Source organism: Diadema setosum, chromosome 11, assembly GCF_964275005.1.
Source record: "Diadema setosum chromosome 11, eeDiaSeto1, whole genome shotgun sequence".
NCBI classification, from domain to species: Eukaryota; Metazoa; Echinodermata; class Echinoidea; order Diadematoida; family Diadematidae; genus Diadema; species Diadema setosum.
Genome location: NC_092695.1, coordinates 5881067 through 5902979, shown reverse-complemented (window position 1 = coordinate 5902979; position 21913 = coordinate 5881067). Strand labels below are relative to the sequence as shown.

The following is a 21913-nucleotide window of genomic DNA, read 5'->3' as shown; positions in this document are numbered from 1 at the left end:
TTCATTCATGACAATCTAGAAAAAAAACAGCAAAAGAAGATGAAGAAGTTGAAAAGGAAAACAAGTAACATATTCATTACGCTTATTTATTATTGATAATAGTTTTCAGACAAAATCTGTTTCTACAAATTCATAGATCATGCCCACTTAGGTGGGTCCGTAGCTAGAAGGGCTGATTAACCTTTTCAATTTCAAACATTAACTTCCAATATCAGAGAAATTCATCGTAATAGACAAGTTCGTTCAATAATGCAAAACAGTTTAACTGTGCCATTTCTTAGAAACTATCACTGGCAGTGTTATAATGTCCTCAGTGGGAATAGAACGTCAAATCGCTCGAAGTTTTATTCCGTCAAAATTTTGACTTTATCCCAGGTCGTAAGATTGACCCCGGCCTCCGCCCCCCCCCCCCCAAAAAAAAAAGAAAGGTGATACGTCAATGACTACGTACAAGATATCCATGACCCTTTCGTTGTTGTTGTTTTTTTCTTTTTTTTTTGGTAGTGGTGGTAGTGACCACGTGAAAGACGACTTTTACAGTGCAATAAACTGTAAAGAAGTGAGTGATGTGTTTGTCGTTCTTTCATGATTTATATTTCTGTACAGAGTACCATATGGTATTGCGGATTTCACGCGGTACATCAAAGTGAACATCAATCACTCTAAGCTACCTTAATATCACAAATACTTGATTCAAAGAGCTACTAACACAAAGAACGACGATAGGTAAAGAACAGCGGCATGAATTACATCGGTGGAAAAAAAAAATCTGTCACTGAAAGTGAAGAAGAAATACATACATCTTTGCTTCCTTTTACAAATTTCTTGTTGCTCCTCATGAAAACTGTCTTGACATGAGAGGAAATAAACTTCTTTGCCTTTCGACGAAACTTCCATTTTCTATTTCGACGCTCGCTCATAGTACAGTAATAGGAAGAGTCCCCTTTCCATATATTATCATGCTTACCCCTATGAATTTACGCACACAAACACACACACACACACACACACACACACACACTTACACGAAACAAAACAACAAGAAATTACAGGAAATATGAAGAGAAAGGATATTCATGAACATTGCCCCTTTCGTATAACCTTACTTTATGACTGCAAATTATTCCCCTTTCCAGTACTTTGCTTTATTGAATAAAAAAAACTAATCATGAACATCTCTTTGAAGTTTGACGGCATATAAATCACATGCCGTTTTTGTGATTGAATAGAAGGATTGAGATAGAAAAAATGTCTCTGAATGCATAAATTGACCACTTTTACCTCTTTTTTTGTCAAGTTTTGTATTATGTAAGAACAAGGATATAACATTAAGGAAAGAGAACAAATAACCTATACAAACCAGACTGACGGAAGGGCACGGAAGAAGAGATGAATTAGTCAGTTAGCGTATAAAACGTTTCCCTTGCAATGATGTACTAACCCAGGTCACCGGTGAAATGCACGGAAAATAGGTAAAGTTCACGAGAACAATTGCTAGATGTACGAAACTACGGTAGACAACGAAAGACGGACCTTTCACAAAACAGGTGAGTGTTGATTAGTAAGGACAAACCGAAGAAGAATGCAACTGCAACTCCATGGTGATTGTCGAGAAAAAGATCGAAAGAAAAACGACCATCACATGAAAGAGAAATGATTGGGAAAGATTCATTACTCAGAAGAACTTTTAAAGACGTTAGACCTGTTCATGTAAGAAGTTATTTATCATGAGTAATCATTAAAAGGACATGAAGAGAGAGTGATTGTGATTAAGAAAATCATAACATACACAAAGAAGTTTGTAAAATACTGCAATTCACATGACAAAAAAGGGGAATAAGTCAGTGAAGTGTACACACATTACAAGAAGAGATTAAGAGTATGAGTGACCAAATTTCAAGTTGTTACTCCAAGTTCGACGAAGTTAGACCTGTTAAGAAGTAAAGTACGAAAAAATTAGTTATCATTAATGACCGCAGAACGGAAGAGCTATATGAATTAGTAACTGAAATACTATAGTGAAAATTGGAATTTGACTTTTGTTTACTTTAGATACAAGGTATTTGACAACATAAAATAAAAGTAACAGGAACAAGAATACATGAAAGTAAGTTGAACCAGGAAATATTAGAACTGGCTACATGACGAAAAGAATGGATACAATACTCCAGGATCCCTGCTGAGAAAAATGCAAGTGATTATGAGTTATTGTTTATAATCACAAGAAGAAAAGGTGATATTAATAAAAAAAAATTATTACATACAATGATAGAAATACAGACAAGATAGTCATGATGTTCACTAGTAAGAATAGTAATATCACAGACAGAAGTCACATTATTGAAAACTGTGGGACCGAACGTGAGAAAAACAAGGCTCACAAAATAATATATACACATGTGGAATGTAGAATGGTAGAAGACGTTAATTCCTTTTCTCTCGAATTGGGCATTACCCATCTTGTGCAGTTTCTGCGTTATGAGCATGCGGCAGTGATCGTCGCGCTGTGAACAACAGATGGCGCTACATACAACATGATCACAACGACAAGGCGAAGAAAGATTATCGTTAGTGTTGTGTTATTCCACAATGAAATGAACCAGTTGTTGATGACGTCACGTTGTAACTGGTCCAATTCTACCTCTGTAGTTGGGAGTGTAGTGGTGGCTATCTTAATGGTAGTCGGTTCCTTCGTTGTCGTTGGCATCTTGGTCGTCAGCTTCTTCGTTGTCGGGGGCAGTTTCGTCGTCGTAGGGGGTAGTTTAGTCGTCGTAGGCACCATTTTCGTAGTCGATGGCACCATCTTCGTTGTAGGCACCGCCTTGGTGGTGGTCGGCTCTGGTTTGGTGGTGGTTGGAGGGATTTTCTTGATCGTCGTCGCAACCGGAGCGACGGTCGTCGACTGAGTAGCGAACGGCAATTCCGCCAAGCGGAAATTATCGACAGCCATGGGCATAACATTATGATTATACTCAACGCATTAATAGACAATACAGAAATTATAAATACATGAAACTTCTATAGAAACGAAAATCGAGCTATCAATAGGGCTGGTATTGGCAACTTAAGGTGACAATAATTCGGAGCGCTTTAAAGACAAATAATCACATAAAGCATATCCTTTCTTCCAAGAGGTTAAGAGTAGTATTATCTAAAATATGATTACGCATTTATCGTATTAAATTGACATCGTAAGTATTAAGCAGTAACTTACCATTTCATCTGCGATAGCGATAACATGGAAACAGCAATTTTGTGTCGTCTGCCATTACTGCAGGTAATTTTTTAATATTAAACTGTGTTTGCTATCCAAGACGTTTTTTCGTCATGTCTTCACGACACATTCCCTGTTGGTCTTTAGTTATCCGAGTATATTTGAATTCTTTTCCAAGTCCACGTTGTACTGACGCTGAGCAGAGACTGAAATACATTAATTTCGCGGGAAATATAAATTTCCCCCTCCCCAAATTACAATTGGATAACCGTCTCATTTCGACATTTAACAGCCAATATGTCACATGTTTTATTACATCTTAAGATAAGTTCTCCACCCATCACAAAAAAAAACCCAACATTTCACTTAATCAGAGATCAGAGTCTGGGAAGTACCTCGAAGAAATAAACACTTTTTTATTCTTATTTTTGTCTCTATGAGATTTTGTTTTGTTTTTGGGTAGATGACGGAGTCGCCAGGGAGTAAAAAACATAAAAAGACAGTGTGGTATCTTTTTTTCCTCTTCTTTATAACACTATACAAATCGTTTGTCCCTGAGGCACTGCAAAAAACTCAGAAATATACGATTCGATTTGATACTCTATATTGTATATGAAACGATACGATACGATACGATACGATACGATTAGCTCAAGCATAAAGAGAGACCTTTCGGAAGCTGGAGCTGTATTGCTGGTTTGAAATAATGTGCATGAAAATGATTGTTACCTTTCTAGGAGGCATAGTAGGTTCTTCTTCTGGCTCGGACTGGATGATAATCGGAGCCTCATTATTGATGTTCGTTTGGGCGGCTGGTGAAAGAAAAAGAGAATGAGAGTCGTTTAGTCTACAGGGACAAACGCTGCTGTAATTGGCTTTCCATTCATACATTTAATTTTCCTCTCAACTTCAACCTCAAACTCGACACGCTGGTGACATACATGGCATTATAGAAATCAAAGTATTATTGAATGCGCCTCCATCAAAAAACAAAAACAAAAAACAAAACAAACAAAACAAAACAAAACAAAACACGATGAGAATATTTAAATATCACATTCGCATGATGTAAAACAAAAAATTTCATGAAGACAGTGATCTTTCTTAAATCTCGAAAAGAATCTTAAAAAGCACAAACAAACAGAATATGATACCTCGGTGACTTTTAACTGACATTGTATTGGATTCGCCAATTCTGCATAGAAGTCTGGCAAGACCCGCACTTATGATGAGAATGTCTTCCCCATGGAATATATAGGGCTTGATTTTACAGTACTGACTGTGGACGTTTGTTGCTCATCAAGGCGTTACTCTTCGAGAAACTGAAAAAGACGATATCTCAAACAGTCCTTCGAAAGGTTGTCCGAATGGCTGCATGAACGCATGGATTTCTAACGTATTGAGGTTCCCTCCGAGACAAGAATAGTAGCTTCGTTGTTCTTTGTTTTGTTTTGTTTTGTTTTAAATCTCGATTACAGGAGTTTCTATAAAAGGATCAATCTACGAGTTCAATCCAATTAAATTCAATCAATTTATTTTCATATTTCTCAATGAAGGAATGTATATCAAATATAATAAAATGAAGTGAATCATAATATCCGGCTAGGATGCACAGTAAATTAATGTAAACAGCATGGCGGTCAATCTTTGTAAGTTTGGCTCTATGTATAAACGCTAAAGAAATATGATGGAACCTACTTAATTCGTAATCATAATCTATTATGACTAATTTTTGTCTTACATAACTATCGTAAAATTGTTTGTATGTCAGTATATTTGACAGATGAAAAGTCTTCCGATAATCAAATAGGAGAGAGAAATGGGTGTTGACATTTTGTTCTTGTCAATACCGTTAAAACATCGACGGTTATTGTCGGCCTATACGTCATATATCCAAAATTCACTTACAATTTGACTTAATTCGGATGTGATTTTAGTTCTGTATTTTTTCCCAAACAAACATGATTTAGATATATGATGTACATATTGGGAAGAAAGAATGATGCAAATTGTATTCCTGTGTAACGCTAACAAGATTTGGATCATACATTTGTACATGGTGATGTTTGTGCGTGTGTGTGTGCTTGTGTGTGTGTGTGGGGGGGATAATAAAGCGTCAAAATGCTAGTAATGAGACTGTAGACGATGTTGAGCGACAGTAAAAGTGGAAGGCATGGGGAGGGGAATGGGGAGGAGGGTGGAGCCGCGGAAGTGAGTTTGGGTTGGGGATTAAGGGTAGATTTTGAGCATTGCTACTGAACTTGGGTAGTGTATTGTTAGGAAGTGCTAGAAACCCGTATATCATTAGAACCTGCAAGGTATTTGAAGCCAACAATCAGAGCATTACTACCTTCACCCTACTAATCAACTGCCCAAGACAGGACAATTCCAATAAACACGACACAAAATTAGTAACACTAAAAAGAGTATCACGTGGGTGATCGACCGATACTCCGCTACTTTCAGTCTTGATGAATACCATTTACTCTGCAATAATTTTGCCACTTTACGGTTAGTTACCAAGCAAAATATTACAATAAACGCTTATCTGAAAAAAAAAGAACAATAAATGAAGCGAATATATCGACGAATAAATTTTGACGTCATCATTCATGAAGTGGGAAGAGCATGCTTATCAGGCCTCCCCCCCCCCCCCCGAAATCTTTCAATCGAGAGCTTCAGTAATAGCGCCATACATTCTGATGACAAATTAATTTCTGTAAATAAAATTATGGTTTGTGCTTTCCATCATTTCTTTAATTCTTGAAGGAGGAGGGGGAGGTTTATTTTCGTTCGAAATGAGGAACCTTGTTTGTTCAGTATAAAAATGGAGCTACCTGTAGCACCACGGTATATAAGATGTTATATTTCAATGCACGGTACCAATGGCATTGTCAGAAAGCTGTCCGTTACGCAGTAGCAGTTAAAACATTGAAATTGCAAAACTTTGCTGACTGAGCAGTATATGAATTAGGTCCAAGTGCATGAAACATCACTGCAGCAAACAAAATAGGCCTATGTCAAACGTTTTGCTTCTCATGTATAAGGAAAGCCATGAACAAACTATTACCATGCTAATGAATAACAGAGCCCTGAGGAAGACCGGCAGTGGTTGTTAGTCTATTTCAAATCTGCGTGATTGCAAAATCTTATTTTATCCTGAATGATTCATGTATGTCTACCTTATGGCGTTTGTCCATCTTATGCTGTTTATGTATGTATACATTATGCTGATGAGGCCACTCTGTATAAAAATACGTGATAAATGAATAAATAAATGAATGAATAAATGAATATATAAATAAACGATTCGCTAAAGGTTTATTCTTAATCTTAAGCGATTATCTACGGGAAGATACCGAGTATACCGTATTGATTCAATTGATACAATGAAAATTTGACAGAATGGGAATTGGATCAAATTGGAACGTCGATGCCTGTTCTGTTCTGTTTGTTTGCATGTTTTTCAAAGAATAAAGATTGTTTTAGCAGGCTTACATATTTGCTTTTGTTTGATTGGTTTTCTTTGTTTCAGTTGGAGCAGAATCAAGCAAGTAGGTGGTCTTAGGGATATTCCTCATCCACTATATTTCGCCATAAGATTCCCACAACAAACATGGGAAACAATAATTTCTCAAGGGTGTTCATTTACGCCAGTGCATTTCGACACGCGCATCGGGCAACCGTAACTGTCAACTCCAGCCGATGAAATATTGTCAGAGGACATGAACTCTGACGTCAACGAAAAATGTCCATTTGCAGATTCCTGTCATCGCCAAAATTTTATGCCCCATATCTTGTCGAAGTTCCTCAGAAATGAGGCGACGACTGATTTATAGAGGTGCTGCACCCCACTAATCCGCTGATCCACCTTGCAACAATACATACAGATCAGCGCACTGATCAGTGGGTGCATCCCCACCCACAACGCACCCTTACCCCCACAATTGCAATTGTGCACGCTCGCAGAGCAACAAAAAACAAAACAAAACAAAACACAAACAACACATTTGAAGAAAAAGTAATTTCTATTTCTGACTTATGTCATCTAATTTTGGGCAACCTCACGTAAGAGAGTTATTTTGTGATTATGACACCACTCACTGCCTTTTATATCGCCTTGTGTGTACAATATCATGAATTTTACTCTGACTCTGACAAGTTATTTCTTCAGGACCTCCTTCCAACGGTAACGCTAGTCGTCTCTGCAAATGCATTTATCCCAATACAGCCTAAGGTATAAAGATTTCTTGAAAAGGGGGTGCATGGATGGGTAGGTGGTTGGGGCTGAAAGGACGATGTTGCTCCTAATACTCTCTGTCACCATATTGCATTCTCTCTTTCCATATAGCACAACAGATACCATTGTTATCAAGACCAGTGATCGACACGGCAGCTCATAATTAGCCAGTTTCATCCGCTTTTTCAATCACTAGCTGACATTTTTTCAGAACCAAAGCAAGCTGAAGTGAAAAAGAAAACGAAAAACACTCCGCTCGCCCTTGGCTTCCAAAATAACTTTTTTTTTCTTTCCCCATCCCCCCCCCCCCCCCCCCCCTTGTCCTCAACATCTGCCGGTACAGAGTCCCGGAAGTCAGTACCTGTAAGTCTGTTACTTTTGTAACAGCGTCAGATCTTGGAACATCTGGGAATTCGTACAAGGTTCTGAACAAGTTTTTGTTTTGTTTTGTTTCTTGCAAAACACGGTCTCATCAGCATGACTATTCACGAGGTTATCAATATGGATTATCGGCCCCTTATCTTTGCGAGAGTAAAAAACGGTCCTTCTGGCGACTACTATTAGTACCTGAATCCCGAAACGCTCTCGAACGGAACCGTTTAGCATTGAGTATTGATAGTTTGAGAAGTTTGAGGACAACGTTATCCCATAGACATTAGTGTAATATGACGGGTTTCCTCTGCGACCCCTCTAGGGCACCAATGAGATACCACCTGCCACGCGACGCCTCATATGTCTATCTCGGTGTTCAACTCCCCCCCCCCCCCCCCCCCTTTTGCAACTCCGACCGTTCTGACTTGGTAGTACACGAATCCTGAAAAGTGAAAAGGTAGTATAGTACAAAATGAATTTGTTCGAAGTTCGCTCCTTACAAATATTTTTACATTCGCAGTAATGTTTGGATCATACGCGCTTACATTCCTTCGGTATGTAATCGTTTCATTTGTTTTGTTTGTTCGAGGATATAAAGCTACCAGCGCATTTTTACAACTCCACGCTTCTCGTAACTTTTGAATTCTTGGTATTTGGTACTTTCAAATTTAAGGAAGAAATGAGTGACCTCTTTTCTACAGTATACCACAGTTGTCACGCAATATGAAATCACCTCCTAAGAAGACATTATGTAAACTAATAGTACAGAGAGCTAATGAGTGCATTGAGATATTCGCCGAGACCTAAGGATTCGATGATAAAATGTCTGTCTCATCGATTTCAGAGCTATCAGACTTTCATCTCACAGTATGTTTAATTCTTGTAGGCACCCTATATCTTATACATTATGGGGGGGGGGGTCAAATGAAGGACATGAGAATGGTTACAGCTAGGGAGGGATTTATATGGACGCATTGTGATTAGGTGGATGGGTGGTGAATCAGGCGTATTTTGAGCATGTGAATGGTATGTTTATCATGCACTTATAGAGGTTGTATTCGATTGGTTTGGGTATTAGGATGAGATGGTAACTCGAATGGATGTATCACCTTATATGAGAGCCATTTCTGCGAAAAACCTTCGCAAATTAACCTACAGATTTTCGTGTAAACATACATGTTTGATACTGAGCGTAAACAATGTTTGATACTGACAGTAAGTCATACGTTATCACGAAATCCAAAACTTTATAAAGAACAAAATAATTCGGTCTCTCTAAAACAAAAATGAGAGTTTTAATAGTGTTTTTTTTTGTACTTTTGTTTTCATAATTAATTCAAATGAATGATCATATCTCAAAACTTTTCTCATCCTATCTCAACGGATACATATACGGGAGTACAAACGTGTCTGAAGCAAGCCTGTAAATTGATAGAATATTAGTCTTACAAGAAATGATAATAAAGAAAACTAGAAATGTCGCTATAGCAACTGATATGCCTCCGCTATAATGCATGGTTCTCCTAGGGAAACAGTGAAATTTTGAGGAGTTGACCTTGACCTTGACCCATGACCCCTAAATTCCCTCGATAATCAGTGTCAGTCAGTACATGTATATGTACCAAGTTCCATGAAGATATCTTGAACCATTTGCGAGATATGGAGATAAAAGTGAAATTTAAATGTTTTCACCTGACCTTTGACCTATTGACCTTTGACCTCATGACCTGAAACTTTTCTGGAGATTTTTGGTAGTACATGTTTAAACTAAGTTTCAAGAAAATACCTTCAGGAATTGCATTGATATGGTGAAAATAAAATGTTGAGCATTTGACAGTGACCTTTTGACCTTTGACCTCTTGCCGATTTCATTCAAAAACTAATTAATTAATTGCCCCATCAAATATCATCCTTGGACCAAGTTTGGTGAAATTTGTTTCATCCAGTCTTGAATTATTGCAAAAACATTATATATTTTAGGATTTGACCTTGACTTTTGGCCTATAACCTCTGGCCGATTTCACTAAAAAACTAATCAAGTAATTGCCCCATCATCTTTGGACAAAGTTTGGTAAACTTTGCTTCATCCAGTCTTGAGTTATCGCGTAAAAGGATACAATGTCATGATTTGACCTTGACATTTGATCTTTGACCTCAGCTGATTTCACCCAAAATCTTATCAAGTAATTGCTCCACCATACTTTACACCTGGACCAAGTTTGGTAAAATTCCACTTAATATTACTCAAGTAATATCGCGTAAACAAATGCGGACGGACGTACGTACGGACGTACGGATGGACGGACAACCAGAAAATATAATGCCTCCGGCACCCTTCGGGCGGAGGCATAAAAACCTCGTTGCTGTCCCTATGCCATATCAATTATCAATAACCCCTTTTATTATCTATACACCTATACTCAATATTCCTGAAATTATACCTCTACGGAAATGACTCAAGGAACCAGTAAGTATTGAAAGATACGAGGTTTGAAACTTTCTTTTGGGTTACTTTTCAAATGCATATATTTTTGTATAACCCAGTGAAGACAAGGGAAATTATTGTACGAGGCCTCAATATCTGTCCATCTACCATTGATATGAAATTAAACATGTCAATAAGTAGGTATATAAAGAAAGAAGGAATGAATGAAATGATACGTTACTTTGAAGCAGAGCACTACAGGAAGACTCTGCGCAATGTAAAGCCATGTAGTATTACTGAGACGGCGAACACAGACCGAAAAAAAAAATGAAAAAAAAAAAATGGAAGCACCAACTCGCGCCACCCTTGCGGTCCCGCCCACTGTGCGACGACGGTGATTGGTTGCCATAATAAATGCGGAAATCACTCCCTCTAAAGTTTTGTCTTATACTACTTTAAAATTTTGTTTTTGGATGAGTTTTCACTTTTTTTTTTTTTTTTTTTTTTTTTACAGAAGAAAGTATTGAATAAATGTATATTTTGGTTCCTTCCGTCCATTCCAAATGTGATTTCAACATTTTCGACAACCTTTAATCTTTTTCAATTTTTATTATTATTATTATTATTATTTTAAAGGAATTGGAGCCCTTTAATCTTAGCAATGCATAGGAGAAAAGATTTAGCACAAAATAAAGGCATAACCGTTAACTCCATTCATCTTGTTGGAAAAGAAACATATGAAACAATACACCTAGTAAAGAAAATAATATGACAGCATGTTTATCTGTTACTTTCCGGAACATTATTGTGATCGACAGACAGCGCAAACATGATATCGACAACTCTACCAGTCGAGTAAATCACCAAGTAACTGATTGTCGATCTCAAAGTATCTGGCCCACATGATATTGATATCGATCGATAAGTGAACGATCAGTATCGATCCTGACACGTACCACTGCATTCTGAGGCGGACACAAAATCAATGACACTTTCGATGGCAGCCAGGCGACGAGTGAGCTGATCGTACCAAGCAATAAGCGACGAGTTCAGTCGAACTAGAGCCCGCTCAGCGTCACACGATGATGCCAGCTCTGCCGGCGGGATCTTAATATCTTAGACGGGGGGAAAGGAACATTTTTGATTGTCGTAGCAGATCAATTATGTTCACTTTCAACCACTTCTCTAAGGTGTCTTTAAAAAGCAAATTGTGAAAGAAATAATTGTAGGCCTATACCAATATCAATAAACTTTTCCTTTTATGCCTAGAATCTTTCGTTGTCGGCTTACATTATTATAATGAAGATGCAAACAAAGTTTATACAATCTAAATATAAACCAGTAAACAAAGTCCTACTACAATGGATGTGCAATGATTATAAATAGAAGCAAACACGAGCTTGGATAAAAAGAAGGAAAAAAGGAGAAGCCGTGCAAGAGCAACTATCTAAAAGAATCTACATCAAAATAAAATATTTTTTTGTTGAAAATAAAATGAGCATTTTTTTTTCAAATGATAATACGGCCAAGCTGTCTCAGACTTTGTGGCAAGGCATGACAAAAGCTACAAGAGCACAGCAAAAACATTCTGGTTTCATGCGTGCAATGGGAAGGACAGAAATCACATGTCGTATACACAGCTCCTACAGGTCACATTTTATTTATCAATCGCTAAATTGCTAGAGTCAATATATAAATAAAGAAATATATGAGAGATTATCCCAACGTTTTTCTATGATTTATTTTTAATTCACTCCAACAGCGCCAAAAATAAACGAACTTGAGCTTGGTCATTTATAAAAATCCTTAAAATTGCCGGTTTAAAACCATAACCATGGAAACGATAGGTACCTTTATTTCACGCCCATGGTGACGAACTTTGTGGCGCGAGCGGGCTCTAGATTCTGACAACTGGAGAAAAGAGACGACGACGGGCTCAAAAGAAAGGATGATAATATGCTCGCAGAGGGATGTGGGTAGCATTTCAGTTGGACATCGATTTTGATAGCCCGATGATGATAGCGACGATGATGGCGATGATGACAATGGAGAAGCAAAATGATTCTGTCATGCTCATGGACAATCATGGTTGTGGTGTTGCGAGGAAATTATGCTTTCTATATCAAGGCTGCATGCAAGACGAGGGATAGGAAAAACCCGAAAGAATATTGTCTCTGGCACCACTTCGTGGCGGAGGCATAAAAAGCCCATATTTGACGCAAAGATTTCTTGAAGGATATACATATAAGCATTAATTTAACGGCCGATATGTGTCGTGGAGGATGAAAAAAGAAGGATAGTCTACGCTGGCAAAATATATTACTAGTTCACTGCACTACATCTCCCTACAGATTCTATATTGGAATTTACATAATCACATGAAGCAACAGTCCGCCGTTTCTCCTGCGCATCTATTCAAACTTTTGAAGATTTTGCAAATTTCTTATTGTATGTCCGATTTAAGTAATATCAGTCACCATTTTGTCTTTGTGTCGATTAAGTTGCGTTTTATCAATCAAGCCGTTATCTTGAATTGTATATTTCTTTTTGTATATTTTCATAGCCCGCGCCACTTTTTGAAATTTCTTTTGCTGGATGTTCTCTTTATTCTCTGAGGAAGACCTTTTGAGTATCATTTAAATACCAACCTATTTATATCCTAATGTGATATTTCTTGTATAAATTAAGATCTTCAACAATTGAGGTAGCGTCTCTGTAGCGAGGAAAGGTCTGATTCTACAAAATTCATACAGAGTAACATACAAAGCACTTGGGGTTAAAAAAGCAACATGCTACTTAGATCTTTCAGTAACTATAATGTGGGGAGGGGGAGATAACGTGGTTACATCCGTCTGCATATTCTAGGTTTACTCACAACTTAATGAGCAATAGTATTTCAATTAAGAAAGACGTTTGGAAAGTTTGCAAAGATTTGAACACTTTTGTTACAGATTGACCCAGGTTCTGTAGAAGACAAAAGCTGTAGCTAAATCAAAGTTTCTTGATAATAAAAATTACTATTCATGACAAAGAAAACTAATAAAAGAAATACATGTAACAGCAAGGAGTAATTCAATGGCAAGAAATAACTGTACTTCAAAATATTACGACTGTAAAAAGTAACGTAAACATTAAAAGAAATGGAAAACAAATGAATTGGAAAAAGGCAATTTAAATTACAATGAAATATTTGAATTGATCTTCATCATTTCAAAATTCTAAGGCATGTTCTGGATACAAGAGTAATTTCGCATGTGCCACATATCACGCCTGAATGAGTGGCACACTGTTTCCTGTGGCTCTGCGTGATTCGTCATACAGCATGACCCGACAAGGACAAATGATTGACCTTGTATGATGGCAGATTCCTCGATTATATTCATTCAGGAAATGAAGTATCTAGGCCTACTTGATAAGGCAATTTACGAAAACAAACGTAACGAAATTTCCATTTAGATGCTTCAAAAATCTTGACATATTATTTTCAGTAGGTCCTATATCCATCCGAAATCTTAATCTTGTACGCTATTTTGCCGAGCTGGACAAGTTCCAACCGTTTCAGTCAAGAGATAATATGGACAGCTGTCTTTGCGTTTCTCGTAAAAACAAAATGATAACTAAATAATAAAACAAGTTATAGCAACAAACACTACTACATCGGAAGTAATAGCCTTTGGTAATCTATGTAGGCAGGGGGGATGGGAAATATAAGGGAGTGTTTACGGGAATCAGCGAGCCTATCCTCGACTTCCTTCAGCCGGGCGTCCAGGGAGCGCAGCTGGTCGATAAGTCGCTCCATCTGGTCCGTCACGCTGGCGTTGAAGTAGTCGAAGGTCTTGAAGAGGAGGTCGCGCTGGATGTTTGCCAGGTCGTCGAGCGTGTTGACCATGCTGTAGGGCCGGACCTCGCCCACGGACAGGGCGAGGAACAACAGGAGGCCGAGGACCTTCATCGTCGACGCCATCTTGGAATCCTATCAGGCATCATCACAAAAAACAACAACAAGAACACATAATCAAACATAGAACTTTATGATGTAAAACAAAGGAGCATATTCAATTCACAAAATCTATAGGCCCTACGTATTGAAATTACATGATTACCGACCTAAAAACTCGGTACATCCAACAAGTGCCTCAGAACCTTAAAAACGTATAGGCCTACTTGTAGTGATGAACATACCTTTTTACGCAGCTAGGGACTGCTTTTTCGCAAAACCACTGAAGAATTACCTTCCGCTACTTTTAAGAATCTTATGAAGCTTCATCGTAGGAAGCTACATGAACATTCCCACGAAGGTAGAACACAACTATTTATAATACATTCAACTTTCTCTTACAAATAAACGATAGCAAAAGATACTTGGATGCAAAGTTCGTACTATCCTGTACATTACTTTAAAAAAATGCAAGAGACACTTTAATCGTGCGCAAATTCAATATGTTTTGTTTTGTTTTGTTTTGTTTTTTAACAAAAAACTTCAATCAATGGATATTGATATTTTAGGTTGGATTGTATGAAAGCTGAAAAGAAATATTTTTGGGGTAAGTGATTCAGTTAATAGAATTTATTATGTAATGAAAGAAAAAAAATTGTTAAGAGATTGAGGAATTAGTAATGTAAAACTAGAAAAGAAGAGATGTTTATATGGATTGTATATATTGATTGTGAAAAAAATGTACCAGAGTGTATCAAAACATGTTAAACCGATGTAAAGTTTTGGTATCAGTTTTGCATCCATTGAGGAAAAGGGCTATAAAATTGGTCCGGAGATTTTTGTATCAATTTATTTGTATATTATGTTTCCATTGATGAAGAATAAAATATTCTTTAAAACAAAAACAAAAAAATATGTGTGGTGCAAATCGATGCACGACGAGAAAAGAGATTTTGTTGTCGTTGATTTAGGACGCAATTATAATCTATTTCAATTGAGGAGTAAGCCGGGATAGGGAGTGGGTTATTACTTCATCTAGTCATGACCTACGGCCACACAAGACAGTGGCCCAGCTTTCGTCACTGACCTGGCCTCCATTCCCAACTATTGGGCTCTATAGAGATGTCACGAGATTTAGATAGATTGTGGTTTGTTTTTTTTTTCTGGGAAATATAAGGGCAATATTACAGTGTTTTCCTTCGTTGAACTGACATATATTTTATTTCAATTTGATGAAAAAAAAAAATCCCTAACCATGTCAGATGAATATATCCTGAATAAAACATCTGAGCAAATCTGATTAAATTCAATCTCGGGACACATTTCTCTAATCTGATCAGAAACTCCACAGGAAATTGAGTTGTCAGTTTTGGGTCAAATTCGTTAGTATATCGTATATCTGAGCAAACCATCATTTTCTGTGTCTCTGATCAGGGTCATTTAATTGCTAGGCGACTGTGAACCGACGTGCATTTTATCCTTGAAATGTCTGGATTTATTTCAGAGAAACGTTGCAAAAATCGTCAGACGAGACGCTCCGTACCATACGTATCAGAATTCGCCATGACAAGAAGTACCAGTTCTCACAGTTATGCAAAAAAGTAGTAACTGTATGACAACCAGGCCTCATTGCATTGACACACCTACGATGTACATTACTGTAACAAATTTATGATACATTGTACAATAAACTAGCCTCGACACCTATAGAAGTCGCACCTTCGTCACTTTTTGTGATTTTGCACAACTAAAGTAAATGTATAGACCCTTAGTATCATGCATTTTTTTTTTTTTTTACATGTAACACTATATAGGAAAGTAAGTGAATGTCTTACCTAAGGTTAAAATGAGTGGAAAGCTTATGTGGTCAACGGGAATTATCAATCATAGATTATTAGGAGCAAAAGTGAAAATAGTGCACGCGTTTGTATCATTGAACAAATTGACTTGGTTACAACTGTTGACTGTGGTAATTTATTATCTATCGCTGAAAAGGAAAGAAACGCTCCAGGTTGCTTATATTTTTTGAAATCTATTTTGTTTCAATTACAAGACCAATCAAGAATACAATACGAGACAGCATTAACGACACAAAACTAGAAACCACGATGTATACCTGCAAGTTGCAAGGGAACACACAACATTATGTGAAAAGCGGCTGGAAAGAGACCAGGGGAAAGATATGAATTGGCTGTTGTTGTTGTATAATAACTTGGTGATGAGTACAGACAGTTTTTGGGGGTACTGATATCAACCACCCATCTCTAATAATAGCTAGAACAGCAACTTACGAGCAAAACAAAACGCCAATAAAGTATGACATGTTATCGTGCTATAGTAACTGGATATGAAAGAAACACTTCAATGTAAATCAAGCAATGTCTACTATTCCTATATGCCAGTTCTAATGGTACACTGTATAGATCCCGTTTAATGTTATCTTTTTTTTTTTGACAAGCTGATAAAAAATATTCGGGGAAACTGTAGACTGAACAACTATTCTAGTCTCGATGACCTCTTGCCGTGTTTAATGCGTACATGACGACATGATTCCAAGATTATTGTAATAGAGTCTCTCTGAATACTTCGGTTCTCTTTTCGCGCGTTCTAATCCAATGCCAAAGACCGTATGCGTGCAGCAATCTCAGATACATTCTGTGTTGCCTAAATGCCGTCAAAATCAGAAGTATCGTTTCCCACCGTCTCCATGGCAACGCTGTATGCACTTCATGATCTCTGTCTGTTTGCGAACTGGTATGACGGCGTGTAATTGATGAAGATCCTTTGTTTCTTCAAGCAAAGGTTAGGGGCACCTTGACACCAGCGAAAATGAGACAACAAAGCTGCCTATGAGGGTAAAGGGGCTGTCGTTGGCCTACCATGACATATTTTGAGTTATGCAAGATTTAGGCTGTGGATTGCAATAAAAGAAGAGGAATTGTACATAGCAAGTGTTTCTCAGCTCTTTTCATGCTTTCGCGTCAGATAAAAGCGTTGCTGTGGTAACGGCAGTTTCTCATTCTTAGGGTTGCTTGTAAACAGCCTATCCTTATCTGGGGTTGTAGTAGAGGGAATATTCACCCCCTCCTCTATTGGAGGAGAGAGTAATGGGGAGAGGGATAGTGGTTTCACAAGATCACTTGTCCCCTTGTTCGTCCTCATTATAGAACAAAAAAAAAAAGAGTTAAAGGGATGGTACAGTATTGGTGGAGATGAGAATTGGGCTTTTAACTTTTTGAGAGATACCAAGAAAACACTTCAGATATAGTACAGAGCATACCATTTTAAGAGGAATTCAAAGTTTATTTGATGAAAATCGCATTTGGAATGACTGAAACATCAAAAAAACAAAGTAAAACAAAGCGATCGTAATAAAGTGTGGGTCCCACACTTCATAAGAATCACTCTTTTTTGGATATCTCAGCCATTTCAAAACCAATTTTCATCAAATAAACGTTGAATTCCTCATAGAATTACATGCTCTTTCATATTTCATAAGAGGTTTCTCATTATCTCACCAAAAAATGTTAGAAACCTGAAATTAGGTCTCAACCAAAACTATACGATCCCTTTAAACATTACTTAAAACAGTACAGGTTTGCGCGTATAATGAACACAAAAATTTATAACTTTAATGATTGCCCATTAACCTCTTACTTATGCACCAATGAAACATCTTCCTCGTTTTATCTCACCTATATCATAAGGAAATTCCTGCTGAAGTACGGCTGCAAATGACGTTGAGCGAAAGATCGGTATGTATCTGGTCGTCGGGGATATGTTCCGCGGAGTTTACGTCTGGCTTCACGGAATCCCCTTCTATACTGTATGATATCCGATGTCAAATAATGATAGAAAAAAAAAATCCTCCGGACAGGCGGATTTTTCTGTCTACAAATAATGACATTGATACCAAATTTTTAGTGACCTATGACCCCTGACCTTCCGGTTTTGCCTGAAATGTCCAAGGAGCAACAAGACTTCACGAAGCATACTTGGGCAAGGTATTACACCATCCCCCAAACGAGGTTGGTGTATCAACGTGTAGTCCAATGACACTGAACAATCCTGAACATCATGATAAGGGAAGATGTGGAATTGGAAGTTTCGCAAAATTTATGGAGCCATGATAAGATTGCCGCACCTTTGATCTGACACCAAACTAGGAGATCTGCTGAATTTTATTTGTATGACGATGAGGTAATCACCAAATCTACTTTGCACTATGCTCTGTTTCGTTAAAACATGTGAAACTTGAAAATTTCATCATCTTCTAAATAATAATAATAATAATAATAATAATAATCTAGTTGTTTTGTTAGTTTTACTCTACTGACGGGGTCGTTGGAATCAAGTTCAACATGGGAGTAGAGTTTCCACATAATACTGTAAAACATGATATATTCGCGGCATGAAATTTTCGCGATTGGAGCTGACAGCCTTTTTCGCGGCATGAAATTTTCGCGAATTGCCACTGGCGTTCAATGCATGTAGTGTAGACAAAAACTTTCGCGAGTATTTTAATTTCGCGAATTTTGGCGCTCGCGAAATTCGCGAAATTAAAATGCACGCGAAAATTTCTCGTTTTACAGTATTCACTGACTTTCTGTTTGGTCTGATTTGTACGAAAACTTCAACTGCTCTGTTATGCCAGATTTATGAAAGTTTAACCGGAACATGAAGATGACCTCCTCTACCACTGGCATCATTGGACTTCAAAGTGGGAGGTGCAGAGTCAGACAGAGGTCAAAAAACTGTGACGCTCGACACAATTTCGCCTTCCGCAATAGACATACATGTACTGAAAGAAGCATTCAAAAGGAATCTAGGCTTCACATCTGCACATGGGTGTGTGTCTTTTATACCTCCGACAAAAGTCAAACATGAGGCAATAGTGCAAGTTAATACTTTATTACACGAAATGACATTTTTTCTTTATCATCATTTGATATCAATGTCTTTTTATACTCTGCTGAGTGAGATGTACGTGTCTGTGCTATATCAATTTGTGTGACGAGATTTCCTGGAGACAGACTGCTTGATTTCGTTTCGGTTGCTCGTTTCTTTTTCTTCTTGTCGAGATTATTTCTCTCCAAAGATTCCAGTTGTCATACTATACAGCCGTTTCCTATGCCTGCTTATCTTACAGTTAATGGTAATATTATTTCTAATTAATTGCATATAATCTATTTATATCTTTTTAAACAAGGATACGTGAATTCTTCGTTGACTTTGATGTCAACTTTTTATCAAATCCTTAAATCTGTCTGTAGCATCATCAAGACATTCATTTCTGTCATATATTAAGGTTTTAGAACCATTTACTAGATTACCGAACATTTGACTTTTAAGTAAAACCATGTAACTCTTTGGTACAACCTACAACTAGTTGAGAGGATCTGGAATAGAATAAAAACTCTAAGAATCTTATTCTTTTTAATTGTTTTGAACATTTCTGTTACTTGTGTAACAAGGACATTTCATGTAATGAATTGACGACTGAGTATGGACTCTGCACCTCCTACGTTTATTCGTAGGTCCATGGTTTATTGATCTCGCACGAAATAGGAGAAAGTACCTCAAACAAGTCAGTCATTTCAAATCGTTTAAAAACGCCCTTTGAACAGGTGGATGCAAGAACAGCGTCTTGGGACCCACTGATTGACGAGAGAGGTGAGGGCGAGGTTGCCCGTCCGAAGCACTGCTGTTGGCGCACGCTGGCTCGAATGTTGATGACGATACTTTTACGTCAGGTTTTTTTTTTTTTTTTTTTTTCATCATCATTGTGTGAGTGCGAATGTGTGTGTTTATTTTTATGGGGTTCAAACGCTCAAAATGTTACTTGGTTGGTTCCAAAATACTATCAGTGTCCTGTGTAAAAATAAAACCCCCTCTGAATTGAATAAAGAGAAAAACGCTTGAAAAAATGATCAAAGACTGATAATTTGTGGATGATCAAATTGACTTATTTCCAATAAACAGCAGTGTGAAAGTTTCCTATTTCTAATGCGAAAGAATCTGAAATGAGGGGAAAACGAGAAGCTTTAACTTTGATTACAGTTTGAACACCCTTGTGTGCGCAAATTTTCTTTAAAAATTCATACATATATTAGTCGTTTGAAACAGTTGGCGCACACGTCCAAGAAAGGCACTTCAGAACCGATACAGGTCCATGCTTGCACGAAAGAAATGCTCGGCGCCTGAACTCCACAAAAATGCTCGCTTTTAAGGCTGTAAGGTCCCTGACCTTTAATTTGACACTTTGACCCCAAATCGACACCACGTGACAAAAGGACGGAGCCAAGAGATGTATGGAATCATCTTTTCCAAACCTGCCACGAAATTATAATAAACGATTCCACAGGCGGCAAGCCTCGAAAAGTTTACGACCCTTTTAGGGCGAGGAAGTTGGGTGATTTATAAGTGAACCAACAGACAGATATGGCACTTAGCTTTGGAAATGACTCGCGGAGGAAGAGAATCAAATGTCCCAACTTTTAAAACTCGTCTTTGATTCAAAATCAAACAGAGACACATCGTTTAAAGGGATGATGAGAATTGGGCTTTTAACTTTTTGCGAGGTATCAAGAAAACGCTTATGATATAATACAGAGCATACCATTTTAAGAGGAATTCAAAGTTTATTTGATGAAAATTGAGTTTGGAATGACTGAAACATCCAAAAACACAGTAAAACAAAGCAATTGTAATAAAGTGTGGGTTCCATACTTTATTAGAATCGTTCTTTTTTTTTATATATCTCAGCCATTTCAAAACCAATTTTCATCAAACAAACGTTGAATTCCTCATAGAATTACATGCTCTTTCATATTTTATAAAGAGGTTTCTCATTATCTCACCAAGAAATGTTAGAAACTTGAAATTAGGTCTCAACCAAAACTATACAATCCCTTTAAGTCTTAAAGTCAAGGAGAGCTAAGCTGTAAACATACTGAAAATTTTCAAATATTTTATTTCAGTTCGGGAGAGAATTCGGTGGCAAAATAAGTCAGGGGAAAGTGATACCTAAGCCCTTCTCACGCAATACAGTTAGTTGGCAGATTTCTGCTGATTCAAAGTGACAGAAGCGATAATGAGAAAGAGGATTGTTTTGAAAGTCAGTGCAGTCATGATATAAATAAAATTCACTTGTAGATTCTGAGGAAATTATAAGCCTACGCTCTCTGTGAGGAATGAATACTAGAGATACATTACTTTTTTTAAGGGAGAGAACGTCGACAGAGCAGGAACATTGGTTCTACGTGATTAACAGTAATCAAAAAGAATAGACGTTGCACTGGTGTCATTGTAATGGAGGTATTGTTGATCGATGCATATAACACTTTGGGAATAAAGCAGAACGGAACTGAACTGAAGTGAAATCCCTCATCAAAAAAATTGTAATCGCGTTATACGCAAAACATAATACATCTCCTCTCACAGTCTCCTACTGTTCAATAAGGATGTGATGACCCCTCCAAATAAACCAATTTCACGTCAGCTTAAAAATGCAAAAATTCAAAGCCAAATCAATATTCGATACCGGGCAATAGACGAAACAAGATTCGTCGTCATTATTACATGACTTGATGAAGACATAAAAGAATTAAACGAGACAAATTTTCATGTTTATGAACAGTGGTGTGCTTATTTGAATATACTTTTAATAATGTCATTAAACTGTACTAATGGAGAACGCAAGCGACAGAAAAAACAATGACCAGG

General features: G+C 37.3%; 1 protein-coding gene across 3 annotated transcripts in view; it reads right to left on the bottom strand.

Annotated features, from left to right (window-relative positions):
- Positions 1-21913, bottom strand: part of LOC140234736 (contactin-associated protein-like 2) — a 47905-nt gene that overhangs the window by 7130 nt on the left and 18862 nt on the right. For 2 of the 3 annotated variants that reach the window (XM_072314773.1, XM_072314774.1), the window contains exons 2-4: positions 13975-14224; positions 11208-11366; positions 3944-4026 (exon numbers count right to left, since the gene is read on the bottom strand). In XM_072314773.1, the coding sequence (XP_072170874.1) occupies positions 3944-4026; positions 11208-11366; positions 13975-14215 (483 nt within the window). In that variant the 5' untranslated portion in view covers positions 14216-14224. The remainder of the gene's footprint in view (positions 1-3943; positions 4027-11207; positions 11367-13974; positions 14225-21913) is intronic. The other variant, XM_072314775.1, reaches the window with a different exon arrangement.